At 39.5% G+C, this 16,160-nt stretch overlaps 5 protein-coding genes across 5 annotated transcripts; 3 read left to right on the top strand and 2 right to left on the bottom strand.

Moving 5' to 3' along the window:
- Positions 1 to 351: 351 nt before the first annotated feature.
- Positions 352 to 3,653, top strand: FDP41_005329 (uncharacterized protein; the record flags this gene model as incomplete). The annotated part of the gene is made up of 2 exons (XM_044708841.1): positions 352 to 518; positions 935 to 3,653. 2 exons carry the CDS (start codon positions 352 to 354, stop codon positions 3,651 to 3,653), a joined length of 2,886 nt encoding a protein of 961 aa, XP_044560048.1.
- Positions 3,654 to 3,820: 167 nt separating this feature from the next.
- Positions 3,821 to 4,660, bottom strand: FDP41_005328 (uncharacterized protein; the record flags this gene model as incomplete). Its single annotated transcript, XM_044708840.1, has 1 exon — positions 3,821 to 4,660. One exon carries the CDS (start codon positions 4,658 to 4,660, stop codon positions 3,821 to 3,823), a length of 840 nt encoding a protein of 279 aa, XP_044560047.1.
- A 40-nt stretch (positions 4,661 to 4,700) lies between these two features.
- On the bottom strand, positions 4,701 to 5,648 carry FDP41_005327 (uncharacterized protein; the record flags this gene model as incomplete). Its single annotated transcript, XM_044708839.1, has 1 exon — positions 4,701 to 5,648. The coding sequence occupies one exon, from the start codon at positions 5,646 to 5,648 to the stop codon at positions 4,701 to 4,703; it is 948 nt and encodes a 315-aa protein (XP_044560046.1).
- Positions 5,649 to 6,237: 589 nt separating this feature from the next.
- Positions 6,238 to 7,074, top strand: FDP41_005326 (uncharacterized protein; the record flags this gene model as incomplete). The annotated part of the gene is made up of 1 exon (XM_044708838.1): positions 6,238 to 7,074. The coding sequence occupies one exon, from the start codon at positions 6,238 to 6,240 to the stop codon at positions 7,072 to 7,074; it is 837 nt and encodes a 278-aa protein (XP_044560045.1).
- Positions 7,075 to 7,493: 419 nt separating this feature from the next.
- FDP41_005325 (uncharacterized protein) lies at positions 7,494 to 16,160 on the top strand (the record flags this gene model as incomplete). The annotated part of the gene is made up of 8 exons (XM_044708837.1): positions 7,494 to 7,530; positions 7,685 to 7,750; positions 7,883 to 8,017; positions 8,114 to 8,283; positions 8,404 to 14,435; positions 14,501 to 14,520; positions 14,592 to 15,070; positions 15,327 to 16,160. Coding segments are annotated over 8 exons (7,773 nt in total), but the record flags the coding sequence as incomplete, so codon positions are not given.

Raw genomic sequence — 16,160 nt, 5'->3', positions numbered from 1 at the left:
CATCAATCAAGAACCACACCATTTTCGAGTCGCTGCTTCCATCATCAAATTCCAACATGCACATCGTTTGATGAAAGAGCCATCCCTTCAAATACACTCATCCAGTGGGATCCCGATAATAATATCCACCAATCAAAGAAGCACTCGCTGTTGAACCAACACTCCTTCATCCCTTCATCTTTGGCTTTTGTACGAGCACACGGCCTTCAATCATCACCCAAAAAAAAATCGCCATATTTTCCGAGAGAGCCTTGCTTGATTTCAAAACGGGACTTTTCTCGCCTAATAATCACCTCATCTCCTTTTATTGATCAAGACAACAACAAAAAGAAGAACAAGTGGACCCCGCCCATGTCAAATACACACTATATTAATCCTGCCACTGGAAAGGAGTGGACTTCAAAGGAAATTCGTAAGAAATTTGTTGAATTCTTTGAGAAGAAATATGAGCATACTTTTGTGCCAAGTAATTCAGTAATTCCTCATGAAGATCCTACATTGCTCTTTACCAATGCTGGGTAAGTGTTCATGATTTGTTTTGAACCTATGTCTCTCTTTAATGTTGAAACGATGATAATGATAACAATAATATTGACTAATCATCCGTTGTCTGATGCGATACCATCATGATGACTGAAACATCATCATCTGATGACCCATTATGCTACTCTCGTCTCTCAATTCTCTTTAATGATGATGATCTTGGTCTTTCTGTATTGCACCCTGTCTTTTTGAATTGCTTTCATCTCGCTACTTTATTTCTTCTTTCATTCTTTGACACGAATAATACAATATACAACAATGATATGTACATACCTCACCAATGAACGAAATGAATCATGATGGTCCTTCCTTATCAAATATGGCTTTTACCTCTACACAAAATTGCCCACATCATCAATTAACACTACAACAACAACAACAATGAATATAGTATGAACCAATTCAAGGCAATCTTTCTCGGACAAGTCAATCCAGAATCCAGTTTGGCTAAATTGAAGCGTGCCGTAAACTCACAAAAATGTATTCGTGCTGGTGGTAAACATAATGACCTTGATGATGTCGGTAAAGACACCTATCACCATACATTCTTTGAAATGCTTGGTAACTGGTCATTTGGTGATTATTTCAAGAAGGAAGCTATTGCTTGGGCTTGGGAATTACTCACTGACGTATACGGACTTGAAAAGGATAGATTATATGTGACATACTTTGGAGGAAATGACAAACTTGGCTTGCAACCTGACACTGAAGCCAAAGAGTTGTGGAAACAATTCGTTCCTGAGAGTCATATTTTACCTGGTAGTATGAAGGATAACTTTTGGGAAATGGGTGATACTGGACCATGTGGACCTTGCAGTGAAATTCACTATGATCGTATTGGTGGACGTGATGCTGCTCATCTTGTCAATATGGATGATCCAAATGTGATAGAAATTTGGAATAACGTCTTTATGGAATTTAATAGAAAGCCAGATCAATCTTTAGAATATTTACCAGCTAAACATGTCGATACTGGTATGGGACTTGAAAGATTAGTGTCCATCTTACAAAATAAGATGAGTAACTACGATACAGATGTTTTTATGCCAATTTTTGATGCTATTCAAAAAGAAACTGGAGCAAGATCTTATACTGGAAAGTTAGGCAAGGAAGATGTTGACCATATTGACACTGCATACCGTGTGATTGCAGATCACATTCGTACTTTGGTCATTGCTTTATCTGACGGTGGCTATCCTGACAGTACAGGAAGAGGTTACGTTCTTCGTCGTATTGTTCGTCGTGCTGTGAGATTTGGAGAATTTTTGAATGCCAAGAAAGGTTTCCTTTCTCGATTAGCTCATGTTGTTGTTGAAAATATGGGCGACTTCTTCCCTGAATTACGTAAGAATCCAGGAAAAGTCGAACAATTAATTCAAACTGAAGAAGATTCCTTTGCAAAGACTCTTCGTGTTGGATTAAAATTCTTTGAGAAGATTACTGAAAAGATGAAGCAAGAAGGAAAGAACGTTGTATCTGGTACAGATGCTTTCAAATTGTATGCTACCTATGGTTTCCCTGTTGACTTGACATTAATTATGGCTCAAGAACAAAACATGACTGTCGATATGATGGGCTATAATGAAGAAATGGAAAAACACAGATTACTCTCTGAAGGTGCCAAACAGGAAGCCAATGAACTGAAGCTTGGTGTTGTTGAAACTGCCAAGTTACAAAATGAACTCAAAGTCGAGCCAACACAAGATGAATTGAAATATGTTTGGGAAAATATTACTGCAAAAATTGTTGCTATTTACAGCAAGGATTCTGGATTTATCAACAAGCTAGATTCTGAATGTGACGAAGTCAATGTTGGTATTGTTTTGGATAGAACAAACTTTTATGCTGAGGGAGGTGGTCAAGCTGCTGACATTGGTTCATTGGTTTTGGGAGACTCAATTTTGAACGTTGCTGACGTCCAAAAATTCGCTGGCTTCATTTTGCATATTGCCAATGTTTCAGAATCCAAACTGTCGAACAATATTACTGTAGGTGCTGAAGTTTCTTGCCAGGTCGATTTTGAAAGAAGAAAGCCAATTGCTGCAAATCACACAACTACCCACATGCTCAATTTTGCTTTGAGAAAAGTTTTTGGAAAAGATTGTGACCAACAAGGATCTGTGGTCAAACCAGAAGAGTTGACCTTTGACTACTCTTATTCTCATCCAAAAGCTCCAACAGATGAACAGTACAAACAAATTGAAACAATTGTGAACACTCTCATTTCTGAAAACCATCCAGTTTATTCAAAGGTTCATCACCGTGATACTGCCTATGAAATTTCTGGACTCAGAGCCATGTTTGGAGCAGCTTATGGAGAACAAGTTCGTGTAGTTTCTATTGGTGAGGATGTTGATGAAATTATTAAGGATAGAACTAATGAAAAATGGCACACTATTTCTGTTGAATTCTGTGGTGGTACCCACTTGACTCAGACAAGCCAAGCTCAAGAATTTGTGATTGTTGCTGATAAAAGTATTGCTGCTGGTAAGAGACGTATTATTGGTTTGACTAGAGATGCTGCCAAACAGGCAAAACAAATTGCAAAACAATTCTCAGAAAAGATTGATGAACTTGAGAAATTACCAGATGAAACCTATTGTGCTCGTTATTATGAACTCAATTCTGAATTGGATAAACTTACGGGAGCTCCATTACTTGAAAAGAGAAATTTGGAAAAGAGATTAGGAGAAGCTTATTTGAAGGTTCGCAAGATCCAACAATCACAAAAGAAGGATGACTTGGAAAAGGCAAACCAAATTATCAAGTCGCTCAAAGAAACCATCGAGCAAAAATCATTGAAATATCTCGTTTATCAGTTGGAAGATGGAAGCGATCAAAAATTTGTCAAAAAAGTTTGTGACGCTCTCACTACTATTCCAGTCTTACTCATTTCCAAGGCTGATGATAAGAACGTGATTGTTATGGCTTACGTGCCAGATCAATTCACTCAAAAACTTGGTGCTAACACATGGGTCCAAGAAACATGTAAGGTTGTGAATGGTAAGGGTGGTGGTAAACCATCTTTCGCACAAGGACGTGGTGCAGATTTGTCCAAAGTTGCTGATGCTGTGAAATTGGGCGAGGAAATGGCCGCAAAATTCAATTAAATTCATTATCAGCGATGCTGATAGTTTTCATGCATTTGAAATGTCACCACTATTGTCAATAGTTTTCAATTAATTGTAGACTCGTATATTGGGAGTTAGATCTTTGGGATTTCCTTTAATTGGTGGGGACGCAAATCGCTACAACACAATATAGAGACAGATTGATCTCAAAGTTTTTTCACTTGGAAAGAAACAAATCCGTCGTAATTGACTTGGAGAATTTTGATCTTCAATTTGACAAGCCCTTCTCTTTTGGTTTGAATTGTTGTGAATGTGATACGGTCATCGATGAGATGGTCACATAAAGGGATGGTACTCTTCTCCCCATGAATGGCTTTCAATAAAGTATTGGTAGCTTCAATCCTTGTTTTTACATCTTGTTCAACATCGTCAAATACCTTGTCACACCCTTCAGCTAAAATATCCACTTTGATAATTTTCAAGTTTGGCAAATGCTCAAACATTGGTTGAATGGTGTATGGAAGATTATCAAAGAAAAAACTTAATATTTCAATGCATGGAAATTTCTTGTTAATTAGGTGCAATGTCTTTTCGATCCTTTTTGATTCTCCGTCTAATTCTTCTCTGTCTTCCGCCATTTCACCATTTTCGTCAGCATCATCAATTTCTTCGTCAATATTTTGGTCACCCTCTTCGTCTGAATAAACTGTAATTGAGTCAATTAAACTGTTAAAATCAATATTTCTCAATCGCATTCGCATATCCTCATAAAACTCTTTCATTGTATAACCTTCACCTTCGTATTCATCACTCATTGAAAAGTAGACCAAATTCGGACATTCGGCAGCTATTTTTCTCAAATCTTCCTCATAGGGTGTGCTGTCCACAAAATTTAAACTTGTGAGCTGAGGCATTGAGTTGAAAATAACTGGTACATTTCCACTTTCATGTAAATATCTTTCTCCGAATTGTAAATTTACCAACTTCTTGCAATTTGTTGCAATTGATTGAAATAATTCGTTCGAATAACACATGTGATATCCCATTGTAAGCTTTTTCAAGTTTGGAATAGTCTTGAATAAATAATCATAATTCTCTTCTGGATAAAAAAAAGTCAAGATGTAATTCTTCCAAACTGTCAAAGACAAGGTCTCCAAATGATTGTACACAATTTAGCCCTATTTTCAATGATTTGAGTTGTGTACAGTGTGTGAGGAGAGTCTTGTACAACAAATAGGAGAAAGAATGTGTTGCAGCTGCTGCATCTTGATGGTTTTCGAACGAATCCTGTTGAGGCACTTCCAAATGTTCCAAATCTTTCAAGGTGGAAAACCACTCGAGTAACACCTGAATTTCATTCTTTTTCAAATGAGTGACAAATATTTGGAATTGATCACCAAATCTCAATCGTTTCAAACCTGTGAACACTCCGCTTTGCAATGCAAAGTTAAACATTTTCATAGAAAAGGTCATTCCAATAACATCATTACAATCGCCAACTCTTCCCAAATCCAAATATTTGCAACCCTTCACAGGATTGCACTTGAACATAATTTTGAATAATCTCAACATGAAATCACTCGAGAAGTGAATATTCTTTTTGCCAACAAAATACCTGGAAGGACAACCTTCGGGTTTGAAAGCCAATGATACCTTTTCATAGAGAGGGTAACAATTTCGGCCTTTCTTCTCGAGAAGATGCCTCACGAGGGGTTGTTGCTTGGCTCCTTGATGAGAATCATCACTGTTAGAATCCAAAGCAATGCCTCCAGTCAAATGATAAAATCTCTTACACGTTCTCATGATACTTCCGAGAAGATCATGAAGAGGATGAAGAAAGGAAAAAACAACTGAAAAGGAATCATCATCGAGCTGAAAAAGAATCCCATCCATCGATGTTTTTTGAGAAGTAAACGACGGTTGTTCCGAATCCACATGATGGTGGTTCATGTTGGGTTTTACTTTCTTTCTGCAAGATCCAGTGCTTGTTGTTGGGAGGAGTGGAGCTCCTTCTTGTTCAAAAGATCGTTTCATCTTTTGTTCTTGTATTTTTTTCTTGAAAATAATGGAATATTGTGTCTGTTGATTTTTTGGTCACACACAGCGCGGCAATTTGAATTAGAAATTGCATTCCAGTAATTTTATCATTCAATGATGTCGATGTGATTCTCATCACTCTTTATATCCTCAATGAAACTGGTTTGAATGCAAAACAACCTGGTTGGCACCCTGTATTGGGCACGTGTCATCATGCCGAGGGGTTGAAAGAGACTTCTTCAATCTGAAATTTTGACCTGCCAGTCCAGGTGTAATTTTGACAGGCTACAGAAATTATATGCGTTGAGTTAAGAGATTGAGCTTTTTCAGAGTGACAATATCAACATAAATGATGTGACTTGAGATCATTTACAACCGTCAGATGTCCTTGAATTTCACCCGCCATTCATTAGTTACTGCACCAAATCAAGCAAAACAATCTTCCTTAATACAAAAATACAACATAATTCAAAAAAACAAACAATAACGGCAAATGAATCTTAAATCGACAAGATTTGTCGTTATTGCGACTCTTCTTCTCCTTTGTATGTTATTTTTGACATTGGTTTCAGCTGCACCTCGACGAATGCCCTCCAAAACCAGCGGAGGAGCAGGAAGGGCAAAACCATCAGGTGGTTCTGTCTCGAGAAGCTCTTCATCTACCTCCTCCTCCAGAAGAGGTTCTCCTAGTGCAAGAATTGCTTCAAGAAGAAGGACTGGAGGAGCTCCTGGTAAACCATCCTCCTCCTCAAACAAAGGTTCCATCAGTTTAGGAAGAAAAGGAAGATCCTTATCTCCTCAACAGAGAGCACAAGGAGCATTGAATCGATTTGGAGCAGCCAAAAACAAGCTCAATCAATTGAACAACCTAAAGAATCAAGCCTTACAAAAGAGACAACAAGCTTCTGACATTTTAAAGAAAGCGAAAGAACAAGCCGGTGCATGGACTGGAGGAGGTGAACCAAATGGAGGAAGTGAACCACAAAAACCAGCTCAGGAACAATCTCCTTCACAAGACTCAGCAGAGACTTCCAATTCAGCCAACCCAAGTGCTGAGCCTCAACAAAGTGCATCATCAACAATAACCACTCCAGAGCAAGCAAAAGGAGAGACCCAAAACCGACCTGTCGAACCAAATAACGCTGGAACCTCAGAAGGAAATACCCCACTGAGCTCTTCTGCACAATCGTCAACAACAACGACCACATCTTCTCAAGAGAATGGAGGATCATCTTCCTCAAATAACAGTGGAAATACTCCAATTTACAATCAGGCAGCAACCTCTCAACCATCACAACAAGGTTCTGATCCTTATAGCGTCGATTTGGGATCATTTGAATCTCATCACTCAGCAGTGGTCAAGAAGGTTAGAAAATTGAGAGGAGGAGGCATCGAATTGGTAATCAATGTCAATGTCAAATAAAGTTGTTATGTTCCGTATAATGAACTCAAAGAATTAACGGAACTCTCATTCATGAGGATGTTTGTCAACTCAGCCACTTGGCGAAGTTTCTTAAAACTGTAAATCGAGTCATTGTATAACGTAGTGTCCTGACAGTTAGGTCAGTTTTACACTGGTGGCACTTCTACTTTGCATCTTCATCTCTCATTGTCGCGCGTGCGCACGAAAAAGTTTAAATCTTCGATTTGTTCCTAAAGGCTGAATAAAGGAGTGGTTTACTCTGCGCAAAAATTGTCCCTTCGATGGGTGATGACTTGACTTGCGACAGGGGGATATCCCGAGATCATATTTGAGTTTTTACTACGTCGCTAGACGGACCGAAACATTTTCAAAAAATTTATTCAAACCGATCAAATTGTTCTGGGTCATAATCTCGGGAGATGCCAACAGAACAAATCACTCTTGGCAGCACAACTGGTAAGTATTTGAGACGGTTGTTGGAAAGTGAGTCAACATTTCTGTCGGTTGTCATGTTAACAATAATGGATAATGTGCACATGTGTGGCTGACGGTCGTTTTTTTTGACCAAATAATGAATTTCCTATGCGACACGTCATTCCCTGTTCAATAGCCACAAGAGAGGTTATTGGTTTTAACCTTTCCTTGTTAAAAGGAGGAACTATTACTCAAACCATTGGTACGTGTAAAGTGCTTGTTATTATTCTTGAATGTTTGGATAATTGTTGTTTGAACTCATTGTGGTCATGACAAATGTCAAACTAATAATATTGGCACGTGTTGACACGTAATGGATCATTTGAACTCTCAGTGGGTGGTGTCATTACTGCTCTTGTGGTTGCTTCCACTGTTGCTACCATCATTCTCGTCTCTGTGGGAGTTGGTTATTCTCCACCTCTCGCAAAGAATGACTTTGCCACCACTTACAAGCGTGTGCCTATTACAAGTAAGTAATTTGACTTCTCATTAAATCTCATACCTTCCATTACATAAATATGCACGTGTGGAAAACTCATGTTGACTCCTCGATTTAAAACAATAGTCAATGTCTTGTTGAACGATGTCGATCCTCGTGGTGGTAATTTGACTTTGACTGATATTGCCATTCAACCTCAATATGGTACTGTCAAGATTGTTTCTCGTACCTCTGTAATGTATCAATCTCTTGGGGCATTTTGTGGTAATGATACTTTTTCATATGTGGTTTCAAATGTAAGTAATTTTTTCAGCGTGTTCGAATGATTCATGATCGATGCTGACACATGCTTATTCCTCTTTGCATGATCACCTCTTACATGCTCAATGTTACGAACAAACAACAAATTCCCACAGTCTTTTCTTACTGCCAATGCCACCGTTACTGTTCAAGTCTTGAATAGAGCTCCTCAAGCGATACCAATTGCCAAGACTGTTCCAAAGAATTCTCCAAAATTCCAAGTGGATATCTTCTCCTACATTGGAGACAATGGAGAACGTATCTCAGATATTGATAATGATGTTCTCTTTGTAACTGGTTTCTCTGACAATAAGATTGTTTCTGGTGGAAGCTCTTCACAATTGGGACTTGTTCAAGTTGATAAGTTTACAGGTTTCTATTATACTCCTTCTCCAAATTTCAATGGAGTTGAACAATTCAATTATGCCATTTCTGATGGTAATGATACTTCAACTTCAACTGTTACTTTGACCATTGCCAATAATCCACCTGTGGCTGTTGATGATGTTTATAGAGTTCCAAAGTATAGATCTGCTGTATTGAATGTCTTGTCCAATGATTATGATATCAATGGTGATAATATTACTCTCACTCGTGCATTAGGTGCAAGTTATGGAGCTGTCAGTGTGAGCAAAGACAAGTTGACCGTTTTCTATACAACCTCAAGCGTCATGACCACAAAGTATGGAGACTCATTCGAGTATTCCATTACTGATGGTAATGCCGAGAGTTCTGCTGTAGTCTTTGTTCAAGTTTACAACAATCCTCCTCAAGTTTTTGGACAAACTGTCAATGTTGCCAAGTCATCTGTCAACAACAACATTCCAATTATTTACTATGATCCTGATGAAAAGGATTTAGTGACTCTCACCAAGGTTTCACCATCCTTGCCACAAGGTTCCATCAAAGCTACCAAGACCTACGCTGTCAAGTACTTTGAGTGTTGTGATTATATCAATGTTGAAATTAACAATTACACCATTGTCTTTACTCCAACTCCAAACACTGTCTACACAACCTCTTTTGACATTACCATGAATGATGGTGAAGCAGATGGATCTGGAAAGATTACTGTCAATGTTGTCAATACTCCACCAGTGGCTGTTGATGACAATGCAAGCTGTGGAAAGAACTTACAAACTCTCATTAATGTGGTCGCTAATGATTATGACAATGATGCAGGTGACACTGCTCTCATCAAATTGACAACTGACTCTTGGACAACTGCCACTCAATTGGGTGGATCTGTGACTCTCTTCAATGACACTCATGTTTTGTATGTTGCTCCAACTGGTAAGGTTGGTCAAACTGATGTTGCTACTTATAGAATTACTGATCAAAGTAAGACCAGCTCTGGTTTTCCAGATCCAACAAGTTTTGCCACTGGTAAAATTTATATTAATCTTGTCAATAATCCACCAACTCCAGCCGATGATACATTTACCATTCCAAAGGGTAAATCCACTGTTTTGAATGTTTTGGCCAATGATGCTGATCCAAATGATGGACCTTCCTCTGTGAGAGTTATTAACTCTGTCGATGCTTCTTCCAAGAAGAATATCTTGCCATCTATTTTGAGAAACCAAATTGGTGGAAACAAAGATGCTTTGTCCTATGCTGCTGTCAATCAAGAATATACTGATTCTTTCACTTATGATGTCACTGATCAAGATGGAATGACATCCACTTATAAGGCTATTGTGACATTGAATGTTGTTAACACTGCTCCAGTTGCTGCAGATGATTCTTTTTCCACTTTATGGAATAGAGGTGTTGATTGCAATGTTAAGGCTAACGATCAAGATGAAAATGGTGATTTACCATCTTCAACGATTCAAGTCACAACTCTTCCTGGACACGGTACTGCAATTGTTGTTGGTGACATTGTGAGATACACTCCAGCAAATGGATATGTCGGTCCTGATTCATTCCAATATCAATTGAATGATGGTTCCTCTTCAAATGCACTCTCCAATGTTGCAACTGTCACCATCAATGTCATCAATAATGCTCCTGTCACTGTTTCTGACTCTGTCACTACTCACTGGAATAATCCAACTGGTGTGGTCATTTCCCCTCTCGTCAATGACAATGATCCAGATGGAGATGCTCTTTCTGTTTCTGCTGTTAGCTCTGATCCTGCCACTGTTGGTACAGCAACACTTGTTGATTCTCAAACTGTTCGATTTGTTCCAAGTACTTCCAAACCAATCACTATTGGATCCAATGTTAAACAATTCACTTACACTGCTTCTGATTCCAACAAGCAAACCATTGGTACAATCTTTGTCACTCTTACCAATAACAAACCAGTTCCATCGGATGACACTTTCACTTTGCATTGGTCTGCTCCTGCCACTGTTTTGGATGTTTTGAAGAATGATGTGGATGCCGATGGTGACTCACTTACTGTTTCAAGTGTTGACACTACTGCTACTTCTGGTTCTGCTGTGGTTACTTCTGGAAGTGGTTCTGTCACTTATACACCAAATAAGAGTTTCATGGGTGTCACTGATCAATTCAAATATACTGTGAATGATGGTGCTCAAGACTCTGCCAATCAAGGAACTGTCACGATTCAACTCACTAACAATGACAAACCAACTGCCTCTGATGTCTCTTATTCCGTTCATTGGAGAGTTTTGCAAAATGCTGGAGGTTATCAAGATTTCGATGTACTTTCTGGTAAGACCACTGACAATGATGGAGATTCTCTCTCTGTTTCCGTTGTTACCTCAAGCTCATGTTCTGTTGTCAACAATAAGGTTCGTGTGACTGTTGCAAGTGGAAGTGCCATTGGTCCTACTTCATGCTCATTCACTGTCACTGATGGTCACGATAGTGTGACAAAGACTGCCACTGTGATTACTTTCAACACTGATCCAACATGTTCTGATATTACAGTTTCATTTGATCCAAACAATTTCGCTACAGGACAAAAGATTGCAGTGACCAGCTTTGTTAATGATTTGGATGCTGCTGATGTCAGTTTCTTAATGCCAACTCAACTCGGTGGAATACAGGTTGGAGATTCCCTCACTGTTGTCACAAGTGATAGATCTCTTCTTTTCAAACCAGCCCAGACTGTTTCAACTCGTCACATGACTTATAAGGTTACTGATGGTGTTGTAAATTCTGCATCTTGTGCATTGACAGTTGACGTTTCATCGACTTCACCAAGCGCTTATACTAAGAGTGTCTCTGTTCATTGGAATTCTGCCAATAACCAAATTGATATCTTCTCCGCCATTCCAACTTCAACCTACCAAACCATCTATCCAGGATATTCTGCCACTTCGATTACGTATAATTCCGGTAATAAGATGATTTACTACACACCAAAGAAGGCTGTTGGTTTTGACAAGTTCATTGTTGGTATTAAGGATTCTCTCAACACTCCTCAAAACGTCACTGTTTCTGTCACTATTTACAACAATGCTCCAAGTGCTTCTGTTCCACAAGCTTCAGTGGTTTGGAGTTCAACTGGTATTGATATTGACCTTCTTGTTGCCTATTCTGATGCTGACATGACTGCTGGTTATGAACCATTGGGAACTGTCACTTCTCTTGACACCACTGGATGCAAAGGAAGTGTAACCCTCAAGGCTGACAAGAGAACGGCAACATTTGTTCCACAAGGAACTTTCACTGGTTTGACTCAATTCAAGGCAACTGCCACTGACGGTATTGCTACAACTACTTTCACTGTCTCAGTTCAAGTCACTAATCAAGCTCCAGTCACTCAACCAAAGACTGCCACCATTTCTTGGTCTCAACACAAGGCAGGTTACACCATTAATGTATTGAATTATGGTGGTAAGGTTGATACAGATGCAGATGGAAATGCTTTGACTGCTTCTCTCACGAGTGGTGTTTCTCCATCAACTGCTGGTTCAGTTGTTCTTTCTGCTTCACCAAATGCATTAGTCAATGCTGGATCAAGCGTTTATTTGGGTTCATTCTCATTCTCTTATGCTGCCTCTGACTCTGTGACTTCAACTCCAGGAAGTGTCACAGTGACTGTCACAAATACTTTACCATCTCCATCACCTGTCAATACGAATGCTCACTGGAGATCTAGTGGTATCACTCTTGATCCTGTTGTAAGCTATGCTCCAACCCGAAAGGATTCTGATGGTGACTCATTGACCATTACTGCTGCTTCTGCTTCAAAGGGTACTGCTGTTGCTAATACCAACACTATCACTTATACTGCTCCTTCAGTCCTTGGTTTGGATGTCGTCTCGTACACTCTCAGTGATGGTGCTCAAACTGTGTCAAATGCCAACACTGTTGTCAATGTCAATGTGTTCAACACGAATCCAAATGCTGCTTCTTTGAATATCAATACCGTCTGGTCTAAATCGACCACCAAAGATTTAACTGGAGCTTGTACTGATACTGACCCATTGGATGCTTCCTATGTGAGATTTACTGGTACAGTTTCTAATGCTGTTGGAGGAACCACTTCAGTGAGTGGAAATATGCTGACATTCACTCCAAATCTTGCTGCTTCTTCATATTCATTGTCTGGAAATGTTTACACAGGAAGTGGTAGCTTCCAGTACACTTGTACGGATGGTATGGGAACAACCACAGGACCTGTCTCTGTCACGATCACCAATAATGCTCCAACTGGAACTGGTGCTTCGATCAGCATCGCAAGAGATTACACCAAGACAACCTATGATTTCACATTTGCTCAAATGGGTACATTCTCTGATGCTGATGGTGATATCATTTCAGTGATTAAGGTTGCCACCACTTCTGACGTCACTGTCACCACTACTGCCACTGGTATTCGATTGACTACTTCTCAAACGGTTCAAGGTGCTAAAGCCATTACCTTCAAATTGTTTGATGGACTTCATGAAAGTGTTAATACTTTGACATTCACTGTTACTTTCACCAATGCTGCTCCAACATGTGTTGCTGCCACTTTCAATGTCAATAAGGGACAAAGTGTTGACTTGTTACCAACACTCAAATTGCAAACATCAGATGCCAACAATGATCAACTCACTATTAACTTGGCTGGTTCTGTTCCATCCACATTGGGTACTTTGAGTGGAACGACCTTCACTGCTTCCTCAACCAAGAGTGGTACAAGCACTGCTCTCACATTCTCTGTTTCTGATACTCAACTCAGCAATTCATGTGTAATTACCATCAATGTGATCAATGCTGCTCCAACTGCTCAAAATGATGTATGGGCTATAGCAAGTAGTTCTCAATTAACTTATACCTATTCTTATACCAAGTTCTCAGATTCTGACACTGCTGATATTCTTACTGTAACCAAGGTTTCTGATACTTGTAGTTCAATTGCTACTTCAGTGACCATCTCTACTGCTGGTCTGATCACCTTCAATCGACAAAGCTCTGTGACTGCAGGATCATGTACTTTGAATGTTAAAGTTACAGACAGCGACAATAACCCACTCTCAGCCACTGCCACGATCACTATTGGTCTTTCTTCTCAAACACCAGTGGCAAGAAATGATCGATTCTCAATTAATCAAGGACAAACAATTAGAATTTATGTTTCACAAATGTTGGCCAACGATACTGATGAATTTGGTTCAAGCAGTAGCCTCACATTTGTTGGATTCAGTTGTCCAGATTCTACTTATTGCCACAGAACTCCAAGACAAATTAATGTCAATGGACAAGTTGCTATTGAAGTTGATAGTGATCCTTTAACCTGTCAAGCAGACAAATTCAGATATACCATGCAAACATCCTTTGGTGTTCAAAAGAGTGCAGATGTTTTCATTGAATTCAAGAATTGTTATTGTACAGCCAAGATTGACTTTGTTTTCTTGATTGACGCTTCTGGATCAATTGGTACTGACAACTTTAATAACATAAGAACCTTCTTAAAGAGTATTACAGGTAGATTTAAGCTTGGTATTGATGCCATTCAAGTTGGTATTGTAAAATTCCATGACGATAACACCATTGCTTTAGAATTGTCCACGGATGGAACTGCCATTAACAATACTTTGACTAATATGGCCTATGATGCAGGATCTACTGCTCAAATTTCAGGATTAAGAGGAGCTTTACAAGTTTTGAGAAAGGGAAGACCAGATGCTGCAAAGGTTATTTACATTTTGACTGACGGTATGGCAAACGTACCTTGCAAGTAAGTTGGAAGTTCCTTTTGCTGAGCTAATTAATTTACATTACTATTTTATAACTTATACATAGCTGTGACGATTGTGCTTGGGGTAAGTGTAATTAATCTTGATGTTTATTCATATGTGAATTATAACATTTAACTTTTTTAACATTACAAAAGAATGGTCAAGTGTTCCAACTGTCTATCAATATAGTGTCGACACACAAATCACCAACAATCCTGCATTGACTAGCAAGCAAAAGAGTACTGCCTACAAGAATTTGTGCAAGTATCAATTTAGTGACACAGCTTGGACCTTCTCTGGAAAAGATTGTAACTATTGCAATTGGTGGAACACTGATTCCTATTGTTTACCATGCTCTGATGCTGTTCCAATTGCTAAAAAGATCAATTCATGGAAGAAGGATGCTAATGGAAACATGCCAAATGATCCTGACAATCCATTCAATGGAAACACCAACGTTCAATGGAAGATTGTTGCTATGGCTGTAGGACCTGCCATGTCATTGCCAACTGGTGCTCGTCAAATTCAAGGAATGAATTATGATCCATCTCGTGCCATGACTGTGTCTTGGACTGACTTGCAATCCACCTTGTCTGAAATTGTCGATCAATCGTGTAACCTTGTTTCTGTTCAAGTTGGACAATAAATAATGAAATTGTTGATCGTTCAACAGCCAAATATTTTTGAAAGTCATCAGCTGGAGAGGGAATTAAGTGTGATTTCTATTACACAAGGTTACGTTACATGAGTTGAGTGTTTGTTGTGATTTTATGATGAAGTCAAGTTGGAGAAACCTGAAAGTATTGGGAGAGAAATGAATACAACCGCTTATTGAGATGGTTATACTTATGCATTTGTATCAGGTACATACGGTCATCCAATAATGCAAGGGTTTGGGTTTGGGTTTGGGTTTGGGTTTGGGTTTGGGTTTGGGTTTGGGTTTGGGTTTGGGTTTGGGTTTGGGTTTGGGTTTGGGTTTGGGTTTGGGTTTGGGTTTGGGTTTGGGTTTGGGTTTGGGTTTGGGTTTGGGTTTGGGTTTGGGTTTGGGTTTGGGTTTGGGTTTGGGTTTGGGTTTGGGTTTGGGTTTGGGTTTGGGTTTGGGTTTGGGTTTGGGTTTGGGTTTGGGTTTGGGTTTGGGTTTGGGTTTGGGTTTGGGTTTGGGTTTGGGTTTGGGTTTGGGTTTGGGTTTGGGTTTGGGTTTGGGTTTGGGTTTGGGTTTGGGTTTGGGTTTGGGTTTGGGTTTGGGTTTGGGTTTGGGTTTGGGTTTGGGTTTGGGTTTGGGTTTGGGTTTGGGTTTGGGTTTGGGTTTGGGTTTGGGTTTGGGTTTGGGTTTGGGTTTGGGTTTGGGTTTGGGTTTGGGTTTGGGTTTGGGTTTGGGTTTGGGTTTGGGTTTGGGTTTGGGTTTGGGTTTGGGTTTGGGTTTGGGTTTGGGTTTGGGTTTGGGTTTGGGTTTGGGTTTGGGTTTGGGTTTGGGTTTGGGTTTGGGTTTGGGTTTGGGTTTGGGTTTGGGTTTGGGTTTGGGTTTGGGTTTGGGTTTGGGTTTGGGTTTGGGTTTGGGTTTGGGTTTGGGTTTGGGTTTGGGTTTGGGTTTGGGTTTGGGTTTGGGTTTGGGTTTGGGTTTGGGTTTGGGTTTGGGTTTGGGTTTGGGTTTGGGTTTGGGTTTGGGTTTGGGTTTGGGTTTGGGTTTGGGTTTGGGTTTGGGTTTGGGTTTGGGTTTGGGTTTT

Source organism: Naegleria fowleri (assembly GCF_008403515.1).
Source record: "Naegleria fowleri strain ATCC 30894 chromosome Unknown tig44, whole genome shotgun sequence".
NCBI lineage: Eukaryota > Heterolobosea > Eutetramitea > Acrasida > Naegleriidae > Naegleria > Naegleria fowleri.
Note: the sequence above shows the minus strand (reverse complement) of the source record. Positions and strands in the feature narration are given on the sequence as shown.